The sequence below is a fragment of the Argentina anserina genome, chromosome 7 (genome assembly GCF_933775445.1).
Source record: "Argentina anserina chromosome 7, drPotAnse1.1, whole genome shotgun sequence".
NCBI classification, from domain to species: domain Eukaryota; kingdom Viridiplantae; phylum Streptophyta; class Magnoliopsida; order Rosales; family Rosaceae; genus Argentina; species Argentina anserina.
The window spans coordinates 5899715-5915230 of NC_065878.1; the positions used below are offsets into that span (position 1 = coordinate 5899715).

At 39.2% G+C, this 15516-nt stretch overlaps 3 protein-coding genes and 1 pseudogene across 3 annotated transcripts; 3 read left to right on the forward strand and 1 right to left on the reverse strand.

The window, feature by feature from the left end:
* The first annotated feature begins 322 nt into the window (after positions 1–322).
* On the forward strand, positions 323–3600 carry LOC126803999 (dnaJ protein homolog). The gene is made up of 5 exons (XM_050531741.1): positions 323–599; positions 678–988; positions 1087–1363; positions 1478–1676; positions 3051–3600. Exons 1-5 carry the CDS (start codon positions 450–452, stop codon positions 3371–3373), a joined length of 1260 nt encoding a protein of 419 aa, XP_050387698.1. The 5' UTR covers positions 323–449; the 3' UTR covers positions 3374–3600.
* A 1608-nt stretch (positions 3601–5208) lies between these two features.
* Positions 5209–5681, forward strand: LOC126803459 (putative RING-H2 finger protein ATL71; annotated as a pseudogene).
* Positions 5682–6042: 361 nt separating this feature from the next.
* Positions 6043–6866, reverse strand: LOC126803460 (cucumber peeling cupredoxin-like). Its single transcript, XM_050531266.1, has 2 exons — positions 6662–6866; positions 6043–6527 (listed from the first exon to the last, which is right to left on the reverse strand). The coding sequence occupies exons 1-2, from the start codon at positions 6864–6866 to the stop codon at positions 6043–6045; spliced, it is 690 nt and encodes a 229-aa protein (XP_050387223.1).
* A 2795-nt stretch (positions 6867–9661) lies between these two features.
* On the forward strand, positions 9662–10962 carry LOC126803125 (uncharacterized protein At3g28850-like). The gene has a single exon (XM_050530884.1). The coding sequence runs from the start codon at positions 9674–9676 to the stop codon at positions 10745–10747; it is 1074 nt and encodes a 357-aa protein (XP_050386841.1). The 5' UTR covers positions 9662–9673; the 3' UTR covers positions 10748–10962.
* The last annotated feature ends 4554 nt before the right edge of the window (positions 10963–15516 follow it).

Here is a 15516-nt window from a genome sequence, read left to right on the forward strand (position 1 = left end):
ATACATTTGTAATAATATTTTTGGTGTATTTTGTCATAATTAGTATGAAATAATTTAGATAAGAAATGATATATAATCTGTGATTTTATGAGATATTTAATGTAATGCATATATAAAAGTATATTTATTAATGAATAAAGATAATGTATGTACTTATTCTGATACTTATTTATTTTAGAATAGACTTTTAATTTTCTTTTGAATAAACATAGTTATAAACTTATAATACCTGAGGTTTTTAATTGTTTTACCGGGTAATTTTGTACAAAGTAAATTGAAAAAGAACGAAAAGAAAAGAAAAGAAAGGTTCTTTACATCCTTCCTTTCGCGTTGTCTCTAGCTACCTCCGTCTGTGTCTCCCTCTTTCCCTCGCCCTTGTATTTCCTTCCAAATCGGGCTCGATCTCTGGAATTGGGATTTCTGGGTTTTTCTGCTTTGATAGAAGAACAATGTTCGGGAGAGCCCCAAAGAAAAGCGACAACAGCAAGTACTATGAGATCCTTGGAGTCCCCAAGACCGCCTCCCAAGATGACCTCAAGAAGGCTTACCGTAAAGCCGCCATCAAGAACCATCCTGACAAGGGCGGCGACCCTGAAAAGGTTCTTTCTTCTCCGATTTTACATGACTTGTGAACTCAATTCAATATCATCCATAGTGGTTTGATTGTTGTGATTCAGTTCAAAGAGTTGGCCCAAGCCTACGAGGTTCTGAGTGATCCAGAAAAGCGTGAAATCTACGACCAATATGGCGAGGACGCTCTCAAGGAAGGAATGGGTGCCGGCGGTGGAGCCCACGACCCCTTTGATATATTCCAGTCCTTCTTCGGCGGGGGCAACCCATTTGGTGGCGGCAGCAGCCGTGGAGGCCGTAGGCAGAGAAGGGGCGAGGATGTGATCCATCCTCTTAAGGTTTCCTTGGAAGATCTCTATAATGGGACATCCAAGAAGCTGTCTCTCTCTCGCAACATAATCTGCTCCAAGTGCAAGGGGTTGGTGTCTCAGAATGTCAATTGGTTTCTTGCCTTTTGTTTGGTTTGGTAGGGTAGTTTGTGTTTCTCACGTTGTGGAGTTGATGTAAATGATGCAGCAAAGGGTCAAAGTCTGGTGCTTCAATGAAGTGTCCTGGTTGCCAAGGGTCTGGAATGAAAGTCTCTATTAGGCATCTTGGGCCTTCCATGATCCAGCAAATGCAGCATCCCTGCAATGAGTGCAAGGGTACCGGTGAAACCATTAATGACAAGGATCGCTGCCAGCAGTGTAAGGGTGAGAAAGTTGTTCAGGAAAAGAAAGTATTGGAAGTCCATGTGGAGAAGGGTATGCAAAACGGACAGAAGATCACATTCCCTGGTGAAGCTGATGAAGCGGTATGTTTAACATCCTATCATATATGTTTGTTATGGTGGAATTTTTAGATGTTGGTTCTATTGTTAACTACCTAGTGTTTGTTTATTTACTCTTATATTTTTTTTTCTTGGCAGCCCGACACTATCACAGGGGATATTGTCTTTGTCCTGCAACAAAAGGAACACCCTAAGTTTAAGCGGAAGGGTGATGACATATTCTACGAACATACACTATCCCTCATGGAGGCGCTCTGTGGCTTCCAGTTTGTGTTGACGCATCTAGATGGCAGGCAACTCCTCATCAAATCTCATCCCGGAGAGGTTGTCAAGCCTGGTAAGTTATCTGTGCTCTCCTCATTTTGACTGATTTTTGTACCTGTTACCTCAAAAGTGTGCATTTTTGGTTACTTGGTCGGTTAGGGAATATGGTTAAACTCCTCCTGCATTTGTCGACATGCATTAATTTTGTTAGGTGGTTCATCACAATAGGATAGGACATGCCGACCTAGACCAAAGTATAATGGTTGATTACTTGTAAATGGTTTTTTTCTTACATTCTCTCAATGCAATGAGCTCAAAATTGAAAACTCACTCTCTCCTTGAGTTCTTGTGTGTGATTTTGGACCTATTATGGGCTTTTAACATGTATTAGTGTAATATTTGATACTTAATTGAGTGTATGTCTAATATATTTTCGTCTAATACTTAACACTTGAAAATATTTATCACTTATGTCAAAAGAAAATTTTCAAGTCCACCCTCACGGTGAATCCTGGGTCTGCCAGTGGTTGAATCAGTAGCAGAGGACATATGCGATTATTTAGGGAGCCCTTGTTGGAGTGATGCAGCACAGTAGCTGCTTAGGAACCTAGATCACAAGCTCTAAGGACTGTAGGTTAAGCACACACACACTAATTTTAGGATTCACTCCCAGGCTTCACACTTTAGTATAGGTTTCACACCCAAAACACTATAATTTGGGATTCTCTCCCAGGTTTCTCACCTTAATCCTATCACAGGAAAATTCAGTGAACACTGATATTCTTATTCAACATAGCATATCCCAGCCTATGGGCTCTTACATTATTTATACTAATGTTTATAACTGACACCAGCTAGCCTTAAGTACTCATTAGGACTCTTAAATTTCAAAAACTGAAATAAAATGTCTAATAAAGTAACAGTTAAAAGGCACAAGAAGACTCTTGAAATACAAGCCTGGAGACCTCTAGATCAGACCCTTCTTAAGCTGGAAATTAATAACCTGAGCAATCAATCAAACCATAAAGAGATATAATTATTAGCTGCTCTCTTCTTCCATCTCTTCCGTTCATAAAACTCAAAAGGCTTAGGTGTGATGTCCTCATCATGGAGGATATACTCATAAACAACTATGATGAAAAGGCTGTTTTTTTTTTTCGGGGATAATCAAAATATTGCTGTCTGCCAAATCTGTCCTTCATTTTGTATGAGCCTTCTGATGTTCTACATGTCTGCTCTTAATTAATCTTATAGTTTTGATGACGCTTGTGGAAGTTATTTGTTTTTTTGTTTTAATTTTCTCTTTGTTTTTTCTGTGGCCGATATGTGCAAATTTAACATCTTAAGTTGCTATAAAATTTCAGGGCGAGAGTTCGACATTTACATGTTACTTGGATTATTTATTTATTTGGTATTTTCAACTTGGTGGTTTATTTTCTTGTACCAGATCATTTTAAGGCTATAAATGATGAAGGCATGCCAATGTACGAGAGGGCATTTATGAAGGGTAAACTATATATACATTTTACCGCGGAGTTCCCAGATTCATTGAGTCCAGAACAGTGCAAGTCTTTGGAAGCAGTGCTGCCTCCAAGGAGTTCTACCCAGCTTACAGACATGGAGCTAGATGAATGTGAGGAGACTACACTGCATGATGTCAACATAGAAGAAGAAATGCGTCGCAAAAAAGCACAGCAGTCGCAAGAAGCATACGATGAGGATGAGGATATGCATGGGGGTGCCCAGAGGGTCCAGTGCGCTCAACAATGATTCAAGCGGTTCTCTTACATATTAAAGAATATAAAAGTTCTCAGTGTTGGTGGGTGGGGACTTTTCTTTTTAGTTGTCTTGTGTGTTTATTTCCAGCTTGGGTTGTTTATGATCCCAACTAAAGGGAATTTATAGACTAGCTACTATAAAGATCATGATCGATGTTCATCTGAACGGAATCGTTTGGCTATATACCTATATATATAATGTTACATACTTAAATTTTCTGTACCGTTGAAAATTTTTGCATCTTCTGTATGGTCTAGTTTAGATGTGGCAAACAGGCCGGGTCCATTTTAAGTGGCCCAAAACCGTGCGGTGCTCGGCTAGTCCATTTATTTTTTGTGCCGAGCTCGGGCCAGTCAATTTGTTTAAACACTAAGCTCGACCAACGGTCTAAGTGTATGTCGAGCCAGGCTCGGGTCGTGCCGGACCAAGAAGCGGGCTGGGCCGGTCTGGCCTATTAGTTTTATAACACACAATTAGACTAAAAAATATTATGTAATTATAATATTTGTTTTATATAACTATTTAAAATAAATAAAATACTATAACATATTTCATAATCTTATTTGTAAAATATTACGTATGTCAAAATAATAGTTTTTTCTTTACTACTTTGATTATATTTATTGTAGTTAAAATAATAAAATAATGAAGAGATTTTAATTTAAAAATTATAATATTCAAGTCTAATAGTGATAATTATTTAAATAATATAAAATTATGTGTTTAACATGTCGGCCCATAACATTATCGTGCTCGGGCCGGGTCAGCTTTTAACGGGTCGGGCCTATGCTAGGTTTGGGCTTTTCGGCCAATTTGCCACCTCTAGTCTAGTTTTGTATAAAAGATTGAAGTATTGAACTGTGATCTGGAAACGATAAAGTGCTGACTGCTGAATGTCTCAGTATGTTTGGTGCTGAAAACTGATACAATGCTGAAGGTCTCGGTGTTGATGTGTACTATGTTTGGTGTAGAAAAATGGTGTTGGTCTAAATTCGTATGTTATTTCAGCTGATGGTCTACATAGTTATACTGAACGCCATATTCATCCCTCAATACAATTTCAGGCACATATTTAAGGAAAGCAATCCAACATATATCAAGCTCTTACTGATCAGTAACCATCCATACTCTTTCTTTCTGTATATCGTCCATGAACACAAGTAATTGACTATTTAACTAATTCACAGGAAGAACTGAAAAAAATGACAGAGGATTTTAACTAATGGACCTAAAGGGGTTGTTCTTTTCCTTCCAATGTTTGTCCATGTGGGAAATTAAGAGATTTAATGATTTATTAAGGACTTTCACTTGAATTTTGTGTAGGGTGGTGAGAAGAATAGATATATTATCTAGTGGGATGGCTTCATTCTATGGGACTTTAGAAGTGATATATCCGTCTACTCCCAGTTTTGACCATTACTTGAATGGAACTCTAATTTGTTCGATGAAGACAAATCCAAGAATCAAGCTATCAGTCTAAGCCATACGCATGATCTACTAGTCAATTTTAGGATGCAAATGGTTATTACTCTTCACCAAGGATAAGATCACTCTCATACATTATTTCCAAATCTAGGCAGCTGATTACTTAATTCCTTACTTTTTTTTTCTTACTTAATTCCTTATTTCGACCCTGCCACACTTGTGGAAATTGAGCATTTCAGTTTTTATGATCTCTGCTATGTCATCATCCCATCCATGATATCCCATTTCTCAGCCTTTTGCCTTGTTTCTAACTCATATATATACACACACTTTTCATATTTCTCTTAATCTGACCTTCTCATACACTATACTTGACAACTGATCTACATACATTCTCAAATATGAGCATTCTGAGTGGATTTGAGTACGTTCTTGCGCTACTAGTTCTACTTCTCTGCCTTGCTTCTTATCTCTGCTCTAGACACGCGCACTTATCCGCCTCATCATCCATAGCCGATGACCAAACCAGCAGTAATAGTGAACAATGTGAAGGTGGAGCTGGACTTGATGAAGCCACTATAACTAGTTACCCCAAGCTTGAATATTCCAAAGTGAAACTCCAGTATGGAAACTCAACATCCTGTTGCTGCTCTATTTGTTTGGCTGATTACAAGGAAACCGATATACTTTTGGTGTTGCCTGACTGCGGTCATCTCTTCCATGTCAACTGTGTTTATCCATGGCTTCGGCTTCACGCTACGTGCCCAATATGCAGGAACTCGCCTTCTCCACCTTCTCTTTGTATACCCTGTAGTCAAATAATCCCCTTGCCTACGCTCCAGGAGTTGTTAGCATAAACATCCATGTAATCTAGCTACCTTTGTACAGATCGATTTATTCTTGTAGCAGAGGATTCTCTGTTTTCATTTATTGATTCCAAGAAAGCAATTTTTTAAAAATTAATTCATGGCATACTGTAAGTAATTTGAGTACTATCCCTATCTCTACTGTGAATGGATACAAGTAACTGTAACAAGAAGTTTAAATTTGACAACTACATTTGTTTAAAATGTATATAAAACAATTAATGAAAAATAAACTGAAAGCAAAGGCTATATATTATTTGAATGAAAGAACATGGCAGCTATTCAGTGTTCAATCCATAATCTAAAATTGAAAATCTACACTCACTCTAGCTGCTATTCTAGTGAAAATGTATGTTGAACATCAATGACTTAATAAGATGACCAAAAACCAAACGACACTGAGCCAAATAATATTGCATGAAGAACTCCAAGCATCATTCCTTTTTGTAGCATTGATGCTGCAGACTTCACAGCAGGACGAGTCTGAGGGGAGGAACCATTATACCCTAATGGGGACGGAGCCCCCGATGGAGTAATAACTTGTGCTGCAGGAGGCTGAGACCTATTCGGACTGATCGAAGATGGAGGAAGTGCAGCAGGAGTTGGAGAAACTGAGGGGGCACTTGGTGGTTCATTTACGGGGCAGGCGCAATCGTGAACAGAAATGGAAATCTTCTGCCCTAGACTACAGTAGTTTGAGACGTTTGTAATGAAGTACAAGACACCTTTATCCAACAATGTGATATTTGCAAGACCGTTATTGAAGATTCGAAAGGGCCTGTAAGCTGTGCAGGTCTCGTAGTCTTGCTTTGTCACTTGCACCACATTTGAAAGCCCCCCTTCAAAGTTAAAAACTGCAACACCATTCAGCACAGATTCAATCAGTTATATCAATCATATTAATGTAAAATCATACATCTTCTAATTTTGTACGCTTAAAACTATATAAACATGATCTACGCGACTTGTATCAAATTAATATGCATACCTAGTGTGTCGCCGATCTTAAAGAAATGGGAATCGGACCAGTTGGTGTAGTAATCCGGTCGGGGAGGGATGGACCAACACACCGGATCTCCTACTCCAACCGAATAAGCTACACCACTATGTGCGCAAGCATATGAGGAAACAGCCATTATCAACACACCTAACATCACAGCACCAAGTACTGTAATCATTGAAGCAGTGGTCATTGTTGAACTCCGATCCAGATAGAGATTGCTGTCTACGGTTATAATAATAGGAAACGAGATTAGATAGAGCTCCAGCAAATGCAGTGAACGAAGAGATTAACATGTAACAATTTAATTTATAAGAGGTGAAGGGGGAAGTAGAACAGAAAATAGTAGGCCAATAATGCCCTCCTTATTCCAACGTACATGTATAAATTCGTAGAAATTAAGGTACATACAGTAAAAGCAAAATGTTCCATTTTAGACCAGTTAATGTTTCAACAGGAGTTACACGGCGTTTATTTCAAGGAGGTTAATTATACGGCCACAATTGCGAACTGATATATTATCCACACATAAGAAATGCGCTATAATTGTAAAATTGGAAACAGCTTCGAATCCAATGCCAAGATTTAATGGGATATAATAACTTACCATTCACTAAATACAGGGATGAATAGGCAGCTTGGACCCTAAGGTCTTTAGGGTTTTGGGCAGTGTTCTATGAAACTCTAGCTAGCTAGCCTAGTGTCACAAACTTAGTCCATGCGGCGCTCTATCTCTATAGAGCCAGCCTTATCCAACGGGGCAATGCATTGGTTCCGCCCTACCTTGGGCTCATCAGGGGATCGGCTCCAGATCCCAACCTGTGTGTAGGGCGGCCAACTCCTTTCTTCGACGTTAAGTCCCCGACTAGCGACAAGCTCCCCAAATTGAACCGGGTCGGCCTGCCTGAACCTCTCGGAAGGAGCAGCCATATATCTCCCACACTTGTTATCTTAGAGCAATCCCACTTATGCATGATGTTCTTATAACCAGCGACGCCCACGATTGACACTCCTGAAAACGGGACGTGACATCCTCCCCCACCAAACTTGGTGTACGTCCTCGTATACGGTATCCCCACTTGTGGCCCGCGTAACCCTTGTACGCCCACGATACCTGAGCGACGAAAAGGAGTTCCCAAATTTTCCCCAATTATGCTTCGCGCCGGATCTCTCGTCTTAGACTTTGCCATGGATCCTCTCGTCCGGTCCTCCCCCCTGGAGGAGATTCTGCCTACTCGACTCCCCCGCGGAGCCCCCCGTATCTTGGTGACACGGCGACACGTGTGAGCGCTTGGCGATACAACGACAGCTGAGGCAGCTTTGATACCACTTGTCATGGACCTAGCCATTTCGGCTGCCACACTTGGTCCATGCGGCGCTCCATCCCCATGGAGCCAGCCTTATCCAAAAGGGTAATGCACTGGTTTCACCCTGCCTTGGCTCATCAGGGGATCGGCTCCAGACCCCGACCTGTGTGTATGACGGCCAACTCCTTTCTTCGACGTTAAGTCTCCGACTAACGACAAGCTCCCCAAACTAAACCGGGTCGGCCTGCCTGAACCCCTCGGAAGGAGCAGCCATACATCTCTCACACTTGTTATCTTGGAGCAATCCCACTTATGCATGATGTTTTTATAACTAGCAACGCCCATGATTGACATTCCCGAAAACGGGACGTGACACTAGGCAAGGGTGTACACGAGTAAAATAGTATTGCATGCATATGCGGCCAAATTTTAGTCCCCATATCTATACTATTATTAATGTGACATCAAATTTCTCGTATCCGTTAAGGCTAAATTAGGGCGCACATTATGAATGTTCTCAGTATATTTTATATTAGCACACATATATTATGAGTCAACTAGATTGGTTGTGAACTTCTTTTTCCGGAGAAGGAGCAATGACGATATCTAGTAAAAAAATATCAGCTAATTCTGGCAACCGCAGTAATATCTGAAAAGCATAATAGCCAGTTTGGCCACATCCAATCTACATCATTGAGTTTGGAGGCCAACGTCGGCTAAGGCCGGATATGAGATTTTGAGACCTAAAACGAGTTTCATAAATTAAATGGTGTCCTCTAAAAGCAACTCTATTAAAGCTGTTGTTTGGTTTTAATCATGTTTTGTTTTATCACTAAATACCATATATGTAGATAATATGTTCTAAATGATTAAAATTCTTCTACGATGAAATATGTTTTGTATAGTACAATATAAATTAGACACACCGGTACCTACAAACCCTAGTTCTTCTAAGATAATCCTCCTTAGATCTTAGTCTTATTAGAGGATTGTTCATCGAAATTGAAATTGCTCTCTCTCTCTCTCTCTCTCTCTCTGGCTTGAGGCGGTTGCCTCTTAGGCCTCCTCTCAGGTCCGGCCATGACGTCGGCCAGAGGCGCTGCCTGACAAAAAATGAAACCACCCGCGCGCTTAACTTCCAAAGCCCCCTCTCGCTTTGGAGCTCTCACATATGAACAGATGGATTACAAGTACATTTAATGAAATGAGAAATTTGAACATGCAAAGACTCGAAATGACCAAGTCAGGAGAAATAACAACGCTCATATATGAGATTAGTAAAGTAAAGTAACTTGACGCTGATAATATTCCCAAATATTCATTGTCTAAACTCCACGGTCAATTATGACCGTTAGCAATAATGTTACGCTACTCTTGCATTACGCCCCACCGTCAGCACAACACACCTGCATATTAGACACTTGTCCTGTTAAACTCACATTCGACGGGATTACCCTTTACATAGAAGACGTGGCGCACAGCTATGCTGAAAGACATTATAACACTGTGGTTCGCGCCGTACAGAATCAGAGTAGAGACCCCACTTAAACTTTGTAGCCGTTGTAGCTGGAAAGTTCTTGCTCTCCATCCTTAATTCATCTCTCAATTCCTAGGTTCAGATTCATCTTCCCATTTAGATTTAGTGTTATAGTGTTTCACAGTGGGTTCTGTGTTTGGAATACAAAAGGTAATCATGAATGGAATGAAAGGAAAACTCGTGAAGAGGTTGAAATCAATCCCAAGAGTTCTTCAGGTGAAGCCACAAGATCGTCTTCTTCTTCAGGTGAACGCATCAGATCATGGGTACGTCGAAAACATTCCAAACACGTCGGTTGTCAAATTCCACAAGCAAACAGAGAAGAAGAAGAACAACAACAACATCGATGAGCAACAACTGCCTGATGTTATCGACGTCGATGAGCTTATGAGAGACCTCCTCACAGATGACTCTGAGGATGAAATCGACGACGACGACAAAGAGAACTTTGCGCCAAGAACGAAGACAAATGTTCCAGTTTCTTCTGTGGAGTCTAAGTTGATGCAGAGTAAAGCTACTTTCCCAGATTCTGACGCAGTAACGCTGCCGGAAAAACCTTTATCGGAGATTGACATCTCGTCTTTCCGGCGACCGGACATATATTCCGGGACCCTCTTCGACCCGGGGCTACTGGCCGCCTTTCGCCAAGCCGTAACTGAGTGCATGAAATGGAGTGAAGCCGAGAGAATAGCAAGAACAACAGAGGCCCAAAATGAGATTGTAAACAATGAAACAGAGCCGGAGCCGGACCCTTTATTGCCCTTCGAAGAGAAACATCCGCCTGGGAGCTTTGAGTCAGTGATTCTCTACACCACAAGCCTTCGAGGGATCCGAAAGACCTTCGACGACTGCAACAGCATCCGGTTTCTGCTAGAGAGCTTCCGGGTTGTGTACTTCGAGCGAGATGTGTCGATGCACATGGAGTTTAGGCAAGAGCTTTGGAACATTTTGGATTCCAAGTCGGTTCCTCCCAAGCTTTTCATTAAGGGGAGATACATTGGGGGAGCAGAGGAGGTTCTGGCGCTTCATGAGCAAGGAAAGCTGCGGCCGCTCCTCGCAGGAGTGCCGTTGGATCGATCAGAGGGGCCGTGTCAAGGTTGCGCCGCGGTTCGGTTTGTGGTTTGTTTCAAGTGCAGTGGAAGTCATAAGCTCATTGCCGAAGATGGGGAGTCGAATGTGTGCCCGCAGTGTAATGAAAATGGGTTGATCATGTGCCCTTATTGCTGCTGAACATGAAACCAGGTTCTTACTGTTACTGTCATTCTTGTTGTACTAGTTCCTTTTGTGTGTATCTTCACCATTTGATTTTGTTTTGATTTTGAGTTTTTGGTTATATTGATATGTTAATAGACCATATATTCTTTCAATTCTTTTACGAAGTTTGTGGACTTGTCCCAGATTCACTGTGTAAAATCTTAATAAATATATTGATCCTTCTTTCTGTCTATTTCAGCAAATCAAATATGTAGTCATAATTGGATGAAAGCATGAAACAACCTCATGGAAAAAGTAGTATAACAGCATATGGTTTAGGGAATTTTGTCATTGCTAACATTGCCAATATTCCATTATTAATGAACTCGGGAGATTTTAGTTAGGCGAAAGTTCATAATTGATGATCTGTTTCCCAATCCTTGAATTATTTACGTTCTTAACATAAATAGGTTATAGCATAAATATTTCCAGAAAGGGAAAAGATCATAAGCATAACTGAATTTCAGAGATTCTGTGACAGAAGTATGCATGGAAAGGTTCATTTACATGTGATGGACTGATTGTGTGGAGGAGAATGAGTTGTTGAATGTGGAGACGCATTACAGTGTGAAAGAAATTATGTCCAGTGGTTGATGAGGAGAAGTTTTTTTCTTTTGTTTCCTCAACATACTGTATTACAACATTGTTTGCAGGTTTGTTTTGAAATTGTAGGCAAGTATACATCTTTATCATAGGTATCAGTTGACAAAAATAGCTGCGTGCTCTTATTAATGGTATAAACAGATAACTGCTTTCGTGTTATGCATAATTAATTAACAAACTCTTACTAGAAAGCGTACACAAATTTCTAGTCTGATACAGAGAAACATTTAGGCTTAGTTGGAAATGTTGTTGGTTTTGGAGAGTACATACGTAAGAAGCACAGTTTTGATTTGTTCAAATATATTACCAGTTATCTGTACATACGTAAGGAACACATTTTTAATTTATTCAAAGATCCTACCAGTTATTTGTACGGTCGTAGATGTCTATATATTCTGAGAGCATCCTCTGAATATTGAGGAGATAGGTTCTTCATCAATTGTTGCTTTGTTTCTGAATCTAAGGAAATAATTGTACTCTAAGTATTTGTTAGGAGCACTACTATAAGATCAATTCAGAGAGAGAGAGAGAGAGAGAAGAGAGAGGGCGAGATTATGGAGTGCAGGTGACGAAAATTGAGAAGAAGCGATGGCGGTGGAAATAGACAAGGACAAGAGAAGTCAAAATGCTCTTAAGTGGATAGTCGAGACTCTTCTTGCCAAGGGCCAAAGTCTCAGCCTGGTGCATGTTAGACAATCAGCACCAAGCCTTCCCAATCAAAGTACGTGAATATCTATGTATGTGCTTATAAGTAAAAAATAAATTAAACGTAGTAATATATATATATATATATATATTCCTAACAATCCATGTATGTGTGCCTATAGCATATTTGATCAATGTTGTATTCCTCACAATTGCCTATGCTGGAAATATGAACCTAGTCGGTGAATATTTGTCTACCTATCAATGTAGTCATACTCGGGAATGTAAATACTTTTGTCTAGTCTTCTTATTCCTATCAATGTAGTCATGCTCTGAAAGTTAATATTTGTCTACTGTTCTAAATCCTCGATTTGCGCTCGCTTTACACTTTTTGGTGCAGCTGAGAATTTGGTGTCTGGATCTGAAGTAAAGGAGGAAGGTATGACATTGTGCAAAAGCTGATTTGACGCTGAACATAGTGAGTTGTTTCTTCCACTCCGTACTTTCTGTAGGAAAAAACTTTTTGAGTGTGTAACGAATATGATTATATCGAGTGAAGTTTGTTGCACAGATAACTCTCTTCTCTAATTAAATTACAACAGGTGAGATACAAGGAAGTAATAGTTGAAGGTACTGATGTAGCAAAAGCACTCATCAATTTTATTTCGACATATTCAATTGAGGCTTTGGTACTTCTAGGCTTGCTGATGATAGGAACACAAAGTGTGACGTTCTTAATGTATATATGCCATATTCTTATGCTTTGTTACTTCTTATTTAGTTGTTTTAGTTTCATATTTGTCATTTCTATGTTCTAAGGAGAGCTATTTCGAATTTGGAATGAATTGATGTTGAAATTGTGCAAGTGTTAGAACTCCTTATTGAGCTAGGATTCCTTACTCGACTATGATTCTACTTTCCTATTTTCATTCTTTCTTATTCCTTAATCGACGATTTCTTTTCAGGAAAGACAAATCATATTTGGAAAGAAAGAAGAGTTGCCGAGAAGCATTCCTAGTTGAACAAGAAAATCATGTTCGAGTTGAAGAAGGAGAAGAGGAGGCCAGCCTAGCTACCTCTAGTTGGACCAAGGATGTTGCCGTGCAGCCCTTAAGTGATCTCCCTATTGGACTTGGTTTCCTACATCAAGTTGGATATGGAGTACATGAATCAAATCCATAACAAAGAGGATTTCAGTTTCCCAATTGGTTTCTATCTCCTAAATGGGACGGCAAGAAGGCTTCTTAGACTCCTATATATAGAGGCTCGGCCTCCCCATATTTTCATCATCAGCCTTGCACACAAAGCAACAGCCATAGCTCTGTCGAAATACTCTTCCATCCTCCAAGAAATCCTAAAACCGAAATTCATCCTTTTCCACCCTTTGGATTCGAAGCAAGTAGCCTAGGATCTTCGTTTGCTTGGAATAAACCCCGTAGGATTATTTCAAAGTGTAACTCTATGATCTTCATGTTTTATTTCGGTTTTATATAATCTTGTTCTTGGATGATTTCTGTTTTTGTTTTGTTAAAGTTCAATTCAATCTTGTCTATGAGATAGTTGTTCTTTCGAATTGTGTATGATATAAAGATTTCGATTTCTCTTTCAATGATTTCTGTTTTGATGCCGTGAGTTATTGTTTCATGTTCTTGATCAAATTTCGATGTGTTCTTATATTGCATGTGTGATTGAGACAAGTAGTTGATGTTGCATATGTTAATCATTCAAAGTTAGTAACGATTATGATACAAGTAGTTGAGTAATTGTTCTTTGGTTTTTCACCGATTTTTGGTTCTAAGTTCGGCAGTGGATAGGTATTTAAACATGTTGATTTCTCTATGTGATACGTAATTGCATGATGAATTGGTATGTTAGAATTCGTAGCAAGACAAGTAGTTAAGCTCGATTGTATCCATGTATTAGGAACCAAGTAGGAACTTGATGCATAATCGAACTTAGTTTGGAACCTTGATACCTACGGCATGAACATGAATGAGAAGGGAATTCGATGGTCTTTGTTCTTACATGATTTGTTTGGTGATTGTTTATGTGTTGGTTGGTTGATCACATATATATATTAGTTTAGGTTTTATTTACTGTTTTTATAACTCAATCCGAATCTAAATCAAACCTTTTATATCTTTATGAATTCGTGTTAAGTATTGTGATCCTAAGCCCTGGCTGGATCCCCGGTTTGTGAACGATACCCTCTTGCTTTATACTACTAATGATGTGTTCATGGTTAAATATTGATGTCGAGTAATCGAGCATTCATCAGCTGACCTTCAAAAAGTGACTTCGTCAGGTGATTATATAAACAAAATTTACATATATTCTGACCTTTTGTTACAGCTTTTACTTTAAGAATTTTCGACAAAGCTCAATATGCATTGCTACTGATCACACACTCCCTTTCTAAATGCAAAAGAGCATTCCATAATACTACAGACATCCCAAGCAATGTATCAAAAGGGCACTGGTTTCATGCATTGTATACGTCACTGGCAAGGGAAAGGTCAGTCATGTGCAATGAGCAACCAGTAAATTACCCCCAGAAGCTCATAATAAGCAAATGCATTACCTACTTAGTAGCAATGTTCGGACTCATATGTTTCTGAATCCATGCGGAACCAGAAACCCAGAGGTGTTGTATCACTTTCAATATACTTTTGTCTGGTTTTTAATTCTATTTGTACTTTCTCACTCATTTTCTTTGGATTGCTAAATCATCAGGGAGGAAGAACACACAACCAACACTGTAATGCTCAAATAGATCATGACAATGGAATCAGTGAGCTCTGTGATTATTTGAATATATGTGCGCGTGTGTGTAGCTGTGCTGGTTCTATTTTTGAGAGTTTAATGAGAGAGGACTAACTGTATAGAAATGCAATTCTTTTTTCAGGTTCACCATGGGACAAGCTTCATCAAACAAACTCATTGCCGACGATGGAGAATCAAATGTGTGTCCGCAGTGTCCATATGCCCCTATTGTTGCTGAACATAAAACCAGGTTCTTACTGTTACCGTCATTCTTGTTGTACTAGTTCCTTCTGTGTGTATCTTCACCATTTGATTTTGTTTTGATTTTGAGTTTTTGGTTATATTGATATGTTAATAGACCATATATTCTTTCAATTCTTTTACGAAGTTTGTGGACTTGTCCCAGATTCACTGTGTAAAATCTTAATAAATATATTGATCTTCTTTCTGTCTATTTCAGCAAATCAAATATGTAGTCATAATTGGATGAAAGCATGAAACAACCTCATGGAAAAAGTAGTATAACAGCATATGGTTTAGGGAATTTTGTCATTGCTAACATTGCCAATATTCCATTATTAATGAACTCGGGAGATTTTAGTTAGGCGAAAGTTCATAATTGATGATCTGTTTCCCAATCCTTGAATTATTTACGTTCTTAACATAAATAGGTTATAGCATAAATATTTCCAGAAAGGGAAAAGATCATAAGCATAACTGAATTTCAGAGATTC